The following is a 17,342-nucleotide window of genomic DNA, read 5'->3' as shown; positions in this document are numbered from 1 at the left end:
TCATAGACAAGTTTGAAAAATAAAAGTATTTTTCCTTCTTTATTATATGTTGAGATGATTTTACAGTTTGCTTAGTAAAAACAGACCAATCAAGAGCTGCATACAGGCAAGGCTGTGGAGTGGCAGGCTTGCCCTATTTGCCTCCCTGCAACACTCTTGGATTTCTGACATCATTCATGAATGAGTATCTCATTAAGATCCCCCAAAACCATCTGTTCAACGAGTCCTTACAGAAAAAAAATCACATAAACAAAAGGGGAGGTTCCCTCATTACTGCTATTACATCCATTAGGAATTTAATGATCTTTTCTTTATTTAAAAAAAGTGTTTTGAATTATACTGTCTCAAAAACACAAAGAAAGCTTGCTAAATATTTTTTCTTTGCATGTTATGATTTGAATTGAATTGTGAAAAAGTTGAACATTTTACAGTTTACCCAAGTGCATAAAAAAAGCAAACCAAGAAGAAGATAACAACTAGAAGGCATGTGGATCTAACATAATTTTTTATTGCAAAATCTCAAATCTTTATCTTTGCGGAGCAAGAACTCATAAACAAAAGCCCTCAGCTAAACACAGCAGCAACAAAGAGTGATATGGAGATAAAGTGCTCAAACCTCTATGGCATGGGGTTAACAGGGTAACTTGAGATCTGCACTTGCAGCTACCGTTTCATTGTAAACAGCTAGATTCTGGTTGCCAAATGCCTTATCTAAATCTATATCAACAGATATTTGCTAAATGGAATTGGAATGACTTTCATCTGTGTCACATTTAGGTTACTAATATTATGGCCAAACGTATTTCTGATCTGATCGTTTCTTTAACTACAAAATGGCTGAAATACCCTCTTCACATGATTGTGTATCTGCCTTATGCTTCAGCGATGCAGGAAAACACAAAGTCATAACAATGCTTTATACCCTTACCTCAGCATGTCAGATGCTCGAAACTCAAAGTGAAACTGAAGTGTAATTTCCCAGATGCTCAGATGTTCCTATAGATCCTGTCCTTATTTGAAAAAAACTCACTCTTCTCGTGCTCTGATTCACTTTTTTACGCACTGGCATACAAGCTAAGAAACAGCCTGGTAGCAAGATTAACAAAATCTTTTAAATAAGTTTCAAAATGCATTCACACATTTTCATATTTTCAAAAGACTTTTCTTAAAAGTGGCTTCTTGGTGGTGAATTGTGTAAGATGTTGGTTTTATACATTATTTTACTTTACACGAATGTTACACATACATTTATTATTGTTCTGGAGAACTAAAATAAACATAGCTGTCGTTTCTGGATTCTATTCAGAGTCCAGTGCCAGAGAAATGTGCTGCTGTAAATAACTGTAGACCACTGATCGCTGGCTGGTGTCCATGCAAAAGTTAAAGCCAACTGTTTGTGCATAGAGCAAAACCATTTCTCTTTTCATATCATCCTATATCATCACTGTTAGCTGACTCTGTTTGCACTGGCTGTCAGCGCCTATAATAGTTATCTGTGCACCATTGTGTAAACAATATTGTGGTTGGCTCTGCAATTATGCTCCTGTTTTCAGCTATGTTGAGGTCAGTGTAGTGGTGCACATTATTGGTGTGCAGCTACTGAGTATGTTGTTTTGAACCAGATTACTAAAATATTACTGTTATTTTTTAGTAAATGAAAGCAGTTAAATGTATTATTTTACATCAGAATAAAAGTAGCGTGATTAACTGCTGTGCATATTAGGACAAAAATGTAAAAGAAAGAATTACTCAGAGGGTCAAACCTCCTGAAGCTGTGTTACTAGCTGTGTTACAACTTCTTGTATCGAGAATAACATCCATAAAAGAAAAGCAAGTGGTTTTTCATCAGTTATATTTAACTTGCTTGATCAGAGTTTCTAGGAACTTTATCACTGAATCTTCCCATGATGCTCAGTGAAGAGAGTTCTCTTACCCTCTGTCAGAGAGGAGACACATCTTGAGGTCGCCAATATGTGGAAAATACGTTTAAATATTGTTGAGGGTTTACGATGCTGTTGAGGCCCTCAAAACCTGGTTGGAGTGGATGGCATCATCATCTCTTCAGAAGATTTTCAAATGATGCAAGAAAACTGAAAGTGAATATTCACTGTGTCTGTCAACAGCCTGATAGTCCAGAATGTATGGCCAAGCAAACGCAGGAATATCTCAACACACACAAAGCCTGCCTTCTTTAATGGCTGTCTCAATATTCCATATGAAAATCCATATGGTGAGTGGAGGAGAAGAAGCTCATATAACCATCATTTTTGCGGTAAAAAAATAAGGGCAATACTTTCCATTCATTGTATCCAACAGTGCATCAAAGGCAGAATAACATGCAGATGTATAAAATATTTACATACTACACCCACTTGAGAAATGACAAAGGGCATTGTATTCCACGTACTCTGTGGGTCTCACACAGTTGGGGGCTCTGGGTAATCAGTACATCCATTCACTCAGCTACAACATGTAGAATAATGCATGTGTCTGGTCTATTGTGTGCGTGCTTTGTCATTTTTAACTGAACGCGAAACCCTTCAGCGTATGCTTCTTATGCCCTGACTGTGAGCTTTCTTTCTTCTGTGTCCAAGTAATCAGATTGCTCAGATGAAGAATTTTGATCCTGTTATGATCCCTGTGTCTAAGTTCAGTTTCAATCTTGTCAGTTCAGGATTTATTTTTAGTTTGCAAAAGGCTTTGCTTGCTAAACAGGAGCCCAGTTCCACTGTAACACTATTTAAAAAAAAACAAGCTTTAAACCAGTACAACAAGATGAGGAGAATGCAAATATTAAACTTCCACCAAATATCCAATTTGCAAGTATAGGCCAAAAAAAAGGATTTTTTTTAGAACTATACTGCCCCTCAGTGGAAGATAAGAGTTCAAATGAGCAGACTAATAACTAATGCAGAGAACTGCGTGTGACTGTGGAGAGGACAAGGATCAAAGTTATTTCAGTTAGTTTGGACCTCCAGAGGTTCCTGCTCTGGCTGGGTTAAATACCTGCATGAGTTCAGAAAACAAATTCGTTCACCATATTGTGTCATTTAAGGTAGATCTTTTTGAACTGCTTTAGTGTTTTAAAAAAAAAATGAATGTCCTTGTAGGTGCTTCAAAATGTGCGTATAGGTTATCCTTATCTTGCTGCGCTAAATCAGTGAGGGAAAGCTTTCAATTAGGTTAAAAAATGCAAATTATTATAATTGATAAGCTGAGTCATAATTTTGAAATGGTTTAAAGTATAAATAAATCTAGTTAAGATGTCTGACCCCTTGGCCGTTATGTTATTATTGACCCGGTATTGATTTTATTCTCTAATGCACTCATTCTAATTGTGTTTTCCAGCATGTTGTAATTTGTGGCCGCCTTTTTAAAATATTTGATATTTGATATCCACCTGACAGAAATTAAGATGTATTTCTACATATCCTACCATATGTAAACAGATCACAAAAAAAAACTTGCATTTGTGTTTCAACCATACAATCATGATCAGGATTAGTGTCGATGATATCTAAGGAAAAAGTCAAAATTAGACATCAGGATTCCAAGATTTAATACCCAGATCACTCTTTATATCTTCATACTAAATATCCATGAATCAGTTCTTCCCAGTAAATGCTGACATTTTTATATGCCACTCTCATTTCAGCTATTTAAAAAAATGCATTCTTATATTCTGTCTATGTTGTGGCTTGTTGAGATTAAATTCCTACTTGAAGAAATTCCTAATTTAGCCATACTGAGACATTAATTAGAGTTAGTTTAGTTTTTGATTAAATATCAAAAAGACTTGCCATTCTTACCATAATTACTTATTACTAAAGCAGACTTTTCTTTTTATGTAATGTATGTCAGTGCTATTATTTTAGTATTACTATTCTAATCTATTTCTCGTTTCAATGTGCATTTCTTCACCTCTGTTTCTTCATTTTACTGGAAGGCAATTTAACTTGAATATAAATGGTACCAATCAGCCTGGGCTTGCGCCTCCGTTGCTGCAGCCAATCAAAACCATGCTGACATTTCAAAACAGGTGCATTCTGGTACTCGTAGTTCTTAGTCGGCTTGAAGTCAGTCAAACGCCGTGCGCTCGCTGCTGTGGCGGACTACAGAGCTCCTGGTCCTGGATAGAGGCGGCGTGTTGACGGCTGCTTTACTCCACGAACTACGGTGGTACAAACATCGTCCGTCTTTTTTTTCTTGTATTTATTTATTAAGGTTTTAGCGCTTCTCAGAGGTTGACAGCCGCGGCTATGCAGTCCGAATCGGGAATAGTTCCAGACTTCGAGGCTGGAGAGGACCTCCAGGACGAGCCTAAAACATACTACGAGTTGAAGAGTCAGCCCCTGAAAAACAGGTCAGTTCTGCGCGCTTCTGTGCGAGTGTGGACAGTTATTTAGAAGACTGCAGCGGCTTTTGGAGTTGAAGTGATAATTAGGCTGCTGACTTTTCTGAGCGCTGTCCCGAAGGCTGGGTATGATGTTGGTGAGGCTTCTGCAGGGATGTATCCAGAGCTATTCCCAGCGCCGACCTCTGCAGCTGGACTCGGTCCGTTTGGTTATCCTGCTGGCATGAAGTCAGTTATGCAACACTTGGGTGTTGTCTTGTCAATATCAACTTCAAATATTAGTTCACAGAAGTGCAGACACGTCCCGGGTTTTTTTTTTTTTTTTTTTTTGTGAGGTGCTGCTCAGCCTTGCTCATATGGATGGTTGATACTCTTCAAACAAAATGGGGAGTGGTGTTTTATTATTGAGTCATTTGAAAAGCCACTAAGAGTTGCATGATGAGTGTTGCTTCTTCGCACCTTTATATTGCCATGTTATATCTTCATGATGTTAAATGAGGGCAATATAACCAGAACTTGTCATATAAATTCCAAATGTCATAAAAGGTTAATGCACGTCAAGAATTATATACAAAAAGTGTGATGTATTTCAAGCAGCTGTTTCTCCTAATTATATGACTTGCATCTAATGAAAACTACAAATTTCGGGGTTTTTTGTGTTTTTTTAAAATTTTTTTTAGAAAATGTCAGTATTAAAAAATGTATTGCTGAACTGCATGTTGTGTACTGTGCAACATTTGCACTCAGTGCTTATTTGGAGTATCTTCTGCATTGCTGTATAAATGTGGCATGTCCTGGATACTTTTGTGTCTTAAGCAACTGACTCCATTTCAAGTCACGTCTTGCAAATTTCCTTCAAGCTCTTGAATGAGTTTTACCCACTATGTCACAGGACTGCAGCTATCTCTGTTGCGTGATCACCTTTTTCTACGACACGTTTTCCTTCCACTTAATTTTTCATTATTTTCCTTGCACACAGTGTGAAACAACCAACAAGGATCTTTTGTGGCTTTCCCTATTGGTGGAGGTTGTCAATGAATGTTTGCTGTCAAGTCTGCTGTCTTCCAAATGACTGTAAGAAGTGATTATAGCTGTACACCATAATCACAATGTCTAACTGGAAACAAAAATCATTAAAACACTTCCCTCTGCTTAAAATAAACCAATATACCTGACTTTCAGTTTTTAGTAGAAATCATTCTTTCTTATATCCGAGTGTGTTTTAAATGTTATACATTGTACGTCAGAAAGTAAAAGCCTTTTTTTCCCTGTAGATTTGCTTTTGAAGAAAAAATGCCTGCTGAGCCTCTAATAACGGCGATGGGCTTATGTTGAACCACCAAATGAAATTGTGCTCAGAACTTGTTCCAACAAAATCTAGTTGTGACACATTCAGATTATGTCTCGAGGGTTGAAATCAATATTTGGCGTTGATAATTTGTCTCATCTTGAAACATAAAAACTGAGAAAATCACCAGATAGTCTGTATAAAATTTTACACTAGAAAAAAATACCCAACACTCAAATTTAGTTATATTGTTTAAACTCTAATTAATAACTCTAAAGATGATGGTATAATTGGTTCCATCAGAAAAAGTATTTCAAAATGTTTATGTTTTAGAATATAGTAAAAAGAAATCATTGTTCTCTGCTGTTTAGTAGCTGATTTGTACAACTTAATGCAATTTGCAGAAATTTCTGCTTTTGATCTGTCTGGCAGTCGCCGACACTTATGACCCCAGAAATTGCTTTTCAAATCTTATAAAGGTAATAAATTTGCCATTTAAAAAAGGACAGACAGCAGATATTGTATTACTTTTATCCACTCATACCAACAATTTTCTTAGCTTGTAACAATTATAACAAATAAATGCTTTATGCATCCTTTTAAATGTAATTACTCAGCCCACAGTTTTGGGAATCCCAGATGTAATAGGTGGAGTGATGTAACCTATTTGAGTAAAGCCAAGTTTTATTTTTAGACCAGTTTCTCTGGCGCTCTAGGCTGCATGCTGACAGCATCGGCTGCTTACTAGTGCAAGGTATAAGAAGATTGAAAAAAGTTCTGGTTTTAAAACCAGCAGAACTTAACATAATATTGTTTCTACTTTTAAAACTTAAAAAAAAGCCACAGAAAATGAGTGAGAGTTTTATGAGGGTGTAGAAGGATCTGACGCTTTTTAGTTGTTTCCAACAAAAACAAATTCAACAGTTGAGACATGCATACGGTAGTCACGTTGAATAAACTATAATATGCATTTCGATGAGACTTGTTTATCAGGTTACATTTGCTTTTTGAAAACGACAACGTTTCGCAAATGTTGTACTTTTAATGAAGCTCACATTTCTTACAATCAGTTTTTTTTGTCTGATGTAATATTCTAATCATAAATGTTGTTTTCTTTAGCTGTAAGAGTAAAATGATCAGGAATAAAGTTTTGAGAACAGTCTGTAACTGAACTAAAATGTTTCACTTTATAATGAATAAAAAAGTACCTTTTCAATATCCTTATTGAATATGACTGTGTAATCACTGACACCACCAATATGTTGGTGGTGTCCTGAAGAGGCTTTGTGTTTACAGTGAGCTGTATGCATCCAATGGAAGGTTAGGTGGAAGGAAAAAGGTACATAAACAACCAGGCTAATCAAAGCCTAGGGCACTTTACCAATGGCCCACCATGTTTTTGTGTTAAAAGTTTTTAAAATTTGACAAAAAATGTTAAAATATGACTAGGTAATTATGCGTTATTGGAAGACATTACTGACAACATCTAAACACCAACTATATAGTCTTACAGAAGGCAAACACAAAAAATACAATCAAAGTATAAATTTTGCTTTTCAGTTGAATTCTGATTAAGTAATGAGCCAGTGGATAGTAAAACAAGATGTATAAAACTAGTCACATTTAAAAGAAAAATAAGTTTAAATAATTATTAAGATGAGTAGGCATATTTTTATGGTTAACTAAATATTCATGGGGCACAAAATTCAAGTATTGATTGCAACAATTTTTCTTTGTTTAGAAATCTCTACTGCTTGATCCAGTGTTTCGATTTGCTGGTTGTGATTGGTCATCATTTATTAAAGCCAGTGCAGTATTTGCAGAAAATCCTCTAATTGGATGATAAAGACCTGTTTGTAATTGGATGATTGTGTGGCTCATTTAGGTGCAAGTGCAGACACACTGTTGCACTGTTGCTATGGGACTGTGGGGGCCAGATGAGCCTGACTACCCAACAAGGCTCATCATAACACACTGGGGAAAAACCCTGGTTATCATACTGTGAGAATCTGACCATTCCCCAGTGTGGAGTGTTGCCAAAAAGACTGTGTTGAATTGCAATTTTATTTTTGACATCATTTAAATGATCATACCAATAAAATAACTTTTTTGAGCTCATTATTGTCTAAACTTAATTAGAATTTTACAAAAGTGCTTCCTATCTTAAAAACACGCCATTCTACAGAACCGAGTTCCCAGTTTTTCCCAGTCCAGTGTATTAATGTAAGCGGCCTCTGCTGACTCAGGTCTGATGTGTGGTAGGATTTCACCTTTCCCCCTTTTTCTCCCTTTTTCACTGTGAAAACGATTCTTTATATCCGTCTGTTTGTGTGTAACATTTAAATGGTAATGATGTAATGGATTCCATGGTTATTTATCCCCAGAGGTTCCATAATTCTCAGAATGTTTAATACTTTTGAAAATGGCGTCTAAATGGAAGCAAATCGATACAACCCCAATAAGCCTCTGTGACGAATGAAGCAAAAGTCAGAAGATCGCCACAGTATGAATTAAGTTACTGTTCCTATTTTTTTCTTAAGCAACACTGTCAAAGAATAGGGGAAATAAATTAAAAAAAAAAGACTGACATGTTGATTTGACTGACAGAGATTTGTTGAATCCTCATGCTGAACAAGCAGTGAAACATTCTGACCTCGGTTATGAAATGTTTGCTAAAGTTAGATAAGAAGGGACATATTTCGAAGGCATGGTGTGAAAATGTGGCTCTTCTCTCTGTGATTTTAATACACAATGAAACACTTATGAGACTTACTGTGACGAATGCATTCATTTATCTCGTGTCTTATGTGAACCCAAGTTGTAAACTTGGCCTCGTTTATTTGCAGCAAATCACAATCTGACTGAATAGATTCTTGTTTTTATTTCCCTTGCTGCAGATTTGCACTTCAGCTCCTTGTTTTTAGCTATACGAGTGGAAAACATCATCTCGGACAGTCCCAACCTTTAACCCAGTTCAGCATTTTTTCAAACTAATGCCTTCAATTTCTTCATTAGTGAAATGTCATTACACTGTTCCACACACATGGCTGAGTCTGAGCTGTGTTACTGCAGGCAGGGTTGTAGCATCGGCAAATCCCAGTCGAATTATCTTTACGGCATTGTTTCAGAAATACGTGAAGCTGCCTGAAGCATTGTTTCGAATGAAGGTGTCCCACTTCCTCTTCCCATCACATGAATATGACCCAGCACAATAATAGTCATGATGACTGTGAGGTGTTATTGCACACTCTGGATATTATTAGACTCATCAATGTCTTCTAACAGCTGGCTCAGCCGTTTCTTAAATTGGAAATCTTGAGAGCGACAAAATGTCGTCTCAAATTTCACAGATTTCTTTGTTTTCTTTCCATCTTCACATCAGTTTGACAGAGCGTGCATGCTGCCATGTGTGAGACTTTGTGTGCCTATATATAGATGTGATGAAGGCATTATGCTAGTCTTCTATGCAGTGTAAATAAACTCTGCATGTTTAGCACTTGAGAAGTGTTACATCTACAGTGGATTCTTTTGCACACCAAATCTTACTGAAAATGAAAGTTTAAAAGCTTCACCTCTTATTTATGTTATATAATTTAACACAGTAATACTATGCATTCAGACCATCTATGGGCTTGAAAGACTTGCTCAGAAGGCCGTTTGCCAAGCATACTGCAAGCCTGGGCCGCTGACTTTTGGTAGTTGGCGTTTTTGGTTCCTTGTAAAAGCAAAACCTTCTGTAGTTTATTGGGTATTTCTGCAATAGACCAACGAAACTTTGTGCACAATTGTAAAATACAAGGGGAGCTATTTGTGGTTTGCAAATGTTTTTTACAAATTAAACATGAAGAGTGCAGTGTGCATTCATTGTCAACCCTATATACTGTAGTACCACCAAATACAGATTTCTGCCCAAGTCTCTCTTGCAAAAGATCTAGAACTCAATGGGGTTTTGCCTGGTTAAATAAAGGACAGAAAAAAAATACACCAACCAACTACCTTCAAAAACTACCTCATTTGTAAATAGAGCCCACTTGCGTATTTGATTCTCGATATAAATCTAACTGTTCTATGATAAATAAAAATCTGGACTAGGCTTAAAACAATATCCCAAGCTTTAAACATGTCATGGATGAATATTTAATCCATTATCTGAAGCAAATAAAATATTTGAACTCGGCCACAAAGTCTTTGTGGATAATAACTCTTAGTTAATTCTTGATTTTCAAAGGAGGGGAAATTTTACACATAGGTAAGGTTTTCTTACTATAATACGTTAAAGTGTGACAAAAGTTTTAACAAACAAATTGTAAGCAGGGAAATGATTTTTCATACAGTAAAACAACAGCCACGAAGTTTGTTTATGGTTTCATCGAACATAAGTTTTAAAGTAGATCACTACTAACCAAAATCTAAATTCCAATCAGTGGCGAGACTTTGTTGTCAGAGAATATGTTGCAAGATGCTTGAATTTTATGAGTATCTGTGTTGGTATCCTATTGCAACAGAGGGTAGAGTCACAGGCTGAAAGATGATGTTGGGAGCAGCTTGTTCTCTTGAGGAGGGTGATGGTAAGAGGGCAGACAAGTTTCACTTCTGATCTGACCCAAGAAGCTAAATGACACAGACAGGTGGTGCAGCTGGAATAAAAAACTGTCTGAACTGCATGTCCTTGTTTACATTCAGAGTTTCAATAATGCTGAACTCTGTCTGCCTCTGATGGAGACCACAGGAAACTACAACACTGACAAAAGGCTACTTCCTTGGAAAGCTGAACAAATTTAGAGCACAGAGTGCATCTCTGCACCTAAAAAAAAAAATAAAATAAAATGCTGCAGCATGGTAATGCTATCAGAGCTATAACTAAAGATGATTTCTACCATTTGCGTGTCTCACGGATTCTCTTTCAATGACACGTTTGTTCCCTGCACTGTCAGCAGTAATTTTAAAAAACAGGAAGGTTAAACAAGAAATGCGTTTATTGAGAAACTAACTCCGTGAATATTTGCGATTTCTTTCTAGCATAATAATTTGAATGCGTACAAGCTGTTATTTCCTCTTGAAAACTGCAGCTGAGCAAAAATCCACTGGATAGTTGCTTACTTTGACTAACATGCTGAAACTCATTTCAGTACTCAAATTATTACTTTAAGAGTAACATTCATTTTCTTTGTCATTGTCATGTAGTTTTAGAATATTTTCACTTTCAACCTTCTGTCTTGTCTAGTCCAAAGCTGTTTTGGACTAGACTTCTTATAAGGGAGGGTCAGTGGAGAGCACCGGAGCTGAGCCGTTTTTCAATCAGTGTCATCAACAGAAAGAAAAAAGGCAGGAAGAGACGATAAAGCCGATAATTAAAATGAGGTCGATAGGTTTAATTTATTGTGCGATTAATTGATTTATCGTTTATCGCGACATGCCTAGTTGTCACACGCATAGTTTGCAGGACTTTATCTAAGGAGTGTGATTTCTTGACAGCTTTCTAATTTGAGATCTCACCAGTTTGTTCTTTCACGCTGTTCTCAACATGCATTCTTTTTATAGCGAAGTATTTTTATGATGGTTGATACTGCACATAATATTACCGTTTCATAGCCAGGAAATAAAAATGAATGAAATGCACCCTGAAAAAAAGCCCTACCCCATTTAGGAGAAAAATGAAATGCTTCATTCTGGAGACATTTGGGCTGATTATAGTAAGCATACTGTGGAGTAGTGATTCTTTTAAACCTTGTCAGTTAATGTGGAGAGTGCAAAATTAATTTTCATCATAAGTATTACCTTGATACCTGCAGTCAGAAATAATATTTTGCATAAATTATCTAGAAAAAGAGCTACTCAAAATTTTGGCAATCACAGAAGATGGTTTGAATACAGTGTTTGATAGACAATTGCGTTCAGCCTGTACAGGAAAATAATACATTAAGTCCAGTTGGATGGACTTTCACTCAGACCCATGTAAAGTGAGCCTGAGTGACAGAGATGCTTAAGTTCATGAAGAGGGATGAGGATATTGTGATGGGCCATAAAGAGAAAAACATCAATTTCAGCAGATATATTCATCACGTCACATTTTACAACAGTGAGGTTTCTCCCTTATGCATTATAAGCCTGGCTGGCCACCAAGCTTTACTTGATTTACCCCTGAATCCCATGCTTTTATAAATTTTTTAACACAAAAATACTGTTATGTATTCCTGCAGCGCTACTCGGAAGAAATAGTTATTTTATCTGTACCAGAAAGATGTATTGATTTTTACGTACGATGACTACCATGAAATAGTTGTGGTGTAGCAAAACTGTACTCTAATGCTGAGATGTGTAACCAAGCTGATGTTGACCATTTCACAAGCTTTCTGAACAAAGTTTACAAAGTGCATAGTCATACATGTGTTTGAAATGACTATAAACAGAAATGTTATGACACTTGTGCCGTAACACAAGTCAAAGATGTAGGTGTACGACTTTAATGTAGGACTCCCGGCTCAACACTTGTTGACACATGTCTCCAAGTGAAACAGTATCTGTGCGGCTTTGTACAGCGTGCTGTTGGACAGCATGTTTCCTGCAGGCTCCGGCCCCTTCCTTCACTCCGCTCTGCTGTGGCTCTGGACGGGGCCGGTCCTCTGCCTCTGACTCTGTGAGGCGATTGGCGATTCCAGGCCGGGTCCTGGAGCCTCCCCCTGTGACACACTTTCAGTGCGGCCCCACCAGCATGACTTTCACTGCTCTCCAAGGGCGGGTGGTGCACCTTCAGGGGAAAAACAAACAAATATGGAGGCTGCCGGAGTGCAAGTGTACAGACCCTGCTCATTTGACTTTCTGTGAGTACGGATCCTCAAGCATCTCTGATATTTGTTTTCTTGCTTTAATTTGTGACCTTATTGCTATATATCAATATTGAATACATAAAGTTAATTTAGTAGGAAATTAGAAGCATGAGAATAGTTCTCCCTGTTATAATTATGTTTAAATATGCATTTAATAACTTCTTGTTATCACGCATTAAAATTACTGTTTGCAATTTTCATGTTTTGTTCCCTTGACAATAAGTGTTGGGTGAAAACAGACTGATGTCACTGTAATTACTGTACTTTATCTACTTTCTCACTGCAAAGTAACTCAGTATTTTTTGATATATTATTTCTATGCTTTCACCAAAGACTCAGCTCTGACTATTTGACTAGTGGTAGATATGATGGAGCAGAATAGTGAGCACGCTCATACCAATCATGAGTTGTGGTGGGCAGGGCCCTGTAAGACTGTACAACCATTGTGGTTTTTTCTTTTTTTTTTTAGCCCCCTCTTTTGTGAGATACAGACAAACATGATGGGAGGTGTGTGTACACACAAGAATGAAGGGGTTAAAAAAAGGGACAAAAAAGCTTTTTATGCGTTTCAGTGGTTCCGCTGGCGAAAAGCCACCAAACAGAGAGGGAAAGAAACGCAGAGTTGAATGGAGGTTGTGCTTTGCTGTGTTTAGTTGCATCAGGTCATTCATACAGTGTAATACAACCATTTCATGGATTTTGTGATTGTTTTGTAAAATAATATTGCTTCATGTTGTAAACTTTGTAACATTTAATTTAGATTACCCAGGAAAATGTGGGCATTTCCCAACAGCATAGCAATGACAATAACGTGGAGTATGATGCTGTATTCGAGAATATAGGTTGAGATTGTGCTTCCGTTCCTGAAAACGATGTTATGTCATCCAAAGAGGTGTGTTAGACATTTGGTTATTGTAAAATTACCAGTTATGTACACATCATCGTTATCATAGCTGGTTCCTCATAAAATTCTGAATCCTGTTTTTGATCTCCCTACAAAAAAAGTACTGGTAAACCTTTTGGTTTTAATTTTTGTAAAGAATTTGTGGAGTGCAGCGAAGATGTTTTAAACCATTGAAGTACAACGCAAAGCATAACCTGCATGTTTTAAACACGAGGAATCAGCAGCATCCTGCTTGTATTGTTAGTTTTTATGTCAATTTGTCCTAACAAAACCATGAGGTGTTTATGTAATTTATTTTTTTAAATATTCTTTGGTGCACAGAAAGTCAACACATTTATAAAAACTTAATTAAATTTAAAATGACAGATAATTTAGTACATAAATTACATACACCAGTGCTTCAGGTAGTCATGTTAAAAAGTTCAGGCAGTTTTGCTAATAGTTACATGTGCTCACCGGAAAAGAGGAAGCAAAGGAAACAAAAGAATTGGGGTATTTAGGAATTTTAACATTCAAAGAGAGAAGCAGATTAAAGACTTAAAGAGAACACAAAGCCTTCATTCGCAGCAGCAGAAATGAAAAGTTTTAACCATAGATCCAGAAAGTTTGTTTGAAATGTCCAGGATGAAAGGAAACAAAGTCACCCAAAGCCAGGCTGATGCCATGTACCGGAGTCGGTACAAAGGAACTTCGGAGAAAAAAGAAATGGCTGTCAGATTGAACGACTCAAACTTCTGCAGAGCTCTTAGACCGAGCTGAAATTCATTCTTTGTTCTGCAATTTAAGATCCTGCTCTTTGACGTGAAATTTATTGGTCTTAATTGTTTCTCTCAGATAACCGGTGGACAGGTCAGTCCGTGAGGTATCAGACCGTGAGACTATATGTGATGCTGGGAGAGAATTATAGCATGTTGACGGCTCAACACCCAGTGAATATGCTGCAGACCGAGGCAGTGTTTGACCGCACTGGCTAATTAGTGCGATTACTGCACAGCTGGATTGGCCAGACGTTTTATGGTGTTGTATCAAAAGGATCACTCACTCGATGAAGGCTTCGTCCCGACAACTTCTGCTTCAGCAGAGTCTCTCTATTTTAGGACCACTGGACATTGCTTTGTCTGGGGAGTAGCTGTCTAAATTTAAGAGGATGGGAAAACTGAAGCAGTCTGTGCTTTAGAGTTCCTCTTTGGGCGACGTTAAAACCTGCAAAATCTACCTTGGACTAGAGTGGTTCATTGTTCTCAATAACAACTCATGTTTTCTGAAACCAGGTCTGTAAGGATGTGTGAAAGGGAGTATTTAAGAAAATAATTTGGTGTATGCGAAGTGAGATTTGTTAGAACGTTTTATTTAGCCGTTTTTGACTTGTAGTAGATCACTATCCTGCCATCATAATTTATAATAATCCCAGATTAGTCAGACCTGCATCCTGAAACTAACAACTTCACCGATTGGGCCAAAAACACAACCATCTTAAAGCATACGCAATATTGAATTCTAATTTATTATATTTTGCTGTTGCGTAGAAATGTTTTCAGACTTTCCTCCTCTTCAATTTCCCAACAATAGTCGTGTCAATACATCTAGCTCACAAGAGGAGATCTTACTAAACTACAAATTCTATTTTGTTTTTATTTTGCAAATAGAGGAAAGTAGAGATGTGCCGATCAGGTTTTTTCCTGCCGATTCCGATCACCCATGAGGGCCGATCACCGGTACCGATCACATAATTATTATTTCTTTAATCATAAGCACTACGGTTACATTATGTGGAAAAAGGAACCATGAATTCACCTTAATTTAGACAAAAGCTTTTAAATAGCTTTTTCCAAGAAAAAAACTAAGCAAAACAGGCATTCTGCAAATTGTACTGCTATAGGTAATACTATCTTTAACAGACTGATAACATATGAAGGCTCTGAAAAGGCTAAATAATGCAAAGAGCCAAAATAAAACCTCTCAACATTGCCAAAAAAAATTCAAGTATAAAATTTAACATTCAACGGGAAATACAGGTTCCATTACAATAAAAAATCCAGAGTTACTGAATGAAAACTTCCTGATAGCATGGCGGCTAGCTGATTACTGCTAGTTCTGAGTGGCTGTTTCTGACTGAGCGGAGTAATTATGCAGAGCAGGGAGGAGATCGATTATTTGTCTGATGTTAGGACAGCGAAAGTTTTAATACATATGTAAAATTTATTTTTTTAAGTTAGATGCTGCAGCTTTAAACAGAGGTTCGGTGTGAGAGTCACTACCAGGTGGAGCAGAAGCGGCGCTCCGTCTGTGAAATATTACTACCTGTAGCGCGTAGCAGCGGTTCAACAGCGAGAGCAGAACCAGCGTCTTACATCGCAGCTCAAAGACTTAAATTATTTTGCGGGTTATTTGTTCAGCTTTCTGACAGTCATGCTAATCCGGGTGAGTGTTTGTAGCTGTGCGCTGCTTTACCTGCTATCTGATCCTCCATATGTCTTTTTTACTGCAGTGAGCCTCGATGTAGCCAAACTCTGTCAAGTATGGCATTGTTTTTATGCCATATTAGATTAGTCGTGTTGATGCATTTAGACCTGTTTCACCCCACGTGCTTCAATTTTCCGCCGCAACACGCAAACGTCCTCAATCACTCAGTGCGTTATAATTCCACATCGCTTAGGATTTGTTGCTGCGCGTTTGTGCAGTGTGAAGGAAAGAGGAGACCAGCTGCACAGGCAGGCTGAGAAATGAGATGCAGGTGATCAGTTAGTGTGATCGGCAACAAGAGACCGTGATCGGCGATCACCGATCATACACTTTTTCACGGAAATCGGCTGATTATGATCGGTGGCCAATCGATCGGCACACCTCTAGAGGAAAGGTATGATGAATTACAAACTGTTTCTAAGTAATCGGCAGTTAGTGTAGAATAATTGAGTCTACGTTTGATTAGTCAATCAATCAAATTTTAGCACATTTGGGCAGTAAGGCATTTCAAAGTGCTTTACATAATTAAAATAAAAATAGCATGTGACATTGAATAAACAGTGAGAAAGAGATTAAAAAAAAGAAACGGTGAGAAAGAGAAATAAAAAGAAAGTAAAAAGGCATTAAAAACATAGACAGTGAGAAAAGAAATTAAAAACATTGAAGACATCAAAACCCGCACTCTAACCCTAATTTAGCCATAAGCAACTCTAAACAGGTGGGTTTTTAAGTTGAGATTTAAAGGCACCCAGTGTTTCAGATGTTTTACAGTTTTCTGGACGTTTGTTCCAAATCTGTGGTGCATAATTGATTAGTCTATAAATTGCTTTTTTTAAATGTTTTTAAGATGCACTTAAAGGCTAAAAAACCTTGATTGGGCTTCTTATTCTGGTTTCCATAAATAAAATACAGTTTCCATTCATTTTAAACTGTGTTTAAAGACTCCCTGTTCTAGGTAAAATTATTAGGTCCATGTTAGATCTTTTTAAACAGAGGTTCGTTGACTGCAGGCCATATTTCTTAGAAACTCTTAAAAAGTTCTTTGTAATCTGTTCTGAACAGATATACACAAAATGCCAGAGGATATGCTGCTCATAAAAATGTCATTTTTTAATTTATTTTTCTCTCTGATTTTAAATCATTTAAACCTTTTATATAGATCAGTGCTTATTTAACACGCTGAATAAAAATATTATTAAAATTTCCATTTGAAATTTAAACATCTATATTTCCAACGTGATTATCAAACTGGTCAACCTTTAAAAGACAAAACATTGCCAGATATTGGATAATTTGATTTAAGACCTGGAAGATTAGCATTTTGAAGAGGTGCTTACATTATTTCCACTAAGTATTTGGATACTGATGTTGTATGTTTTCAGCCAAGTACATCTGTTCTACAATGAAGCATGCAAAAATGGACAAAATGAAAACACGTAAATCTTGTAAGATCAACACAACTTCTTGGTTACATTTCTACAGCCATATTCACATTCAGTATCTTCT

The 17,342-nt window shown here is 36.9% G+C and overlaps 1 protein-coding gene across 2 annotated transcripts in view; it reads left to right on the top strand.

Moving 5' to 3' along the window:
- Positions 1 to 4,079: 4,079 nt before the first annotated feature.
- The window catches only part of mitfb (melanocyte inducing transcription factor b), a 33,900-nt gene continuing 20,637 nt past the window's right edge, over positions 4,080 to 17,342 (top strand). The window contains exon 1 of one of the 2 annotated variants that reach the window (XM_017305988.2): positions 4,080 to 4,363. In XM_017305988.2, the coding sequence (XP_017161477.2) occupies positions 4,260 to 4,363 (104 nt within the window). In that variant the 5' untranslated portion in view covers positions 4,080 to 4,259. The remainder of the gene's footprint in view (positions 4,364 to 17,342) is intronic. The other variant, XM_017305989.2, reaches the window with a different exon arrangement.

Source organism: Poecilia reticulata, chromosome 7 (assembly GCF_904066995.2).
Source record: "Poecilia reticulata chromosome 7, P_reticulata-male-v2, whole genome shotgun sequence".
Taxonomy (NCBI): domain Eukaryota; kingdom Metazoa; phylum Chordata; class Actinopteri; order Cyprinodontiformes; family Poeciliidae; genus Poecilia; species Poecilia reticulata.
The sequence above is the reverse complement of the archived record's forward strand: the minus strand, read 5'-3'. Positions and strand labels throughout refer to the sequence as shown.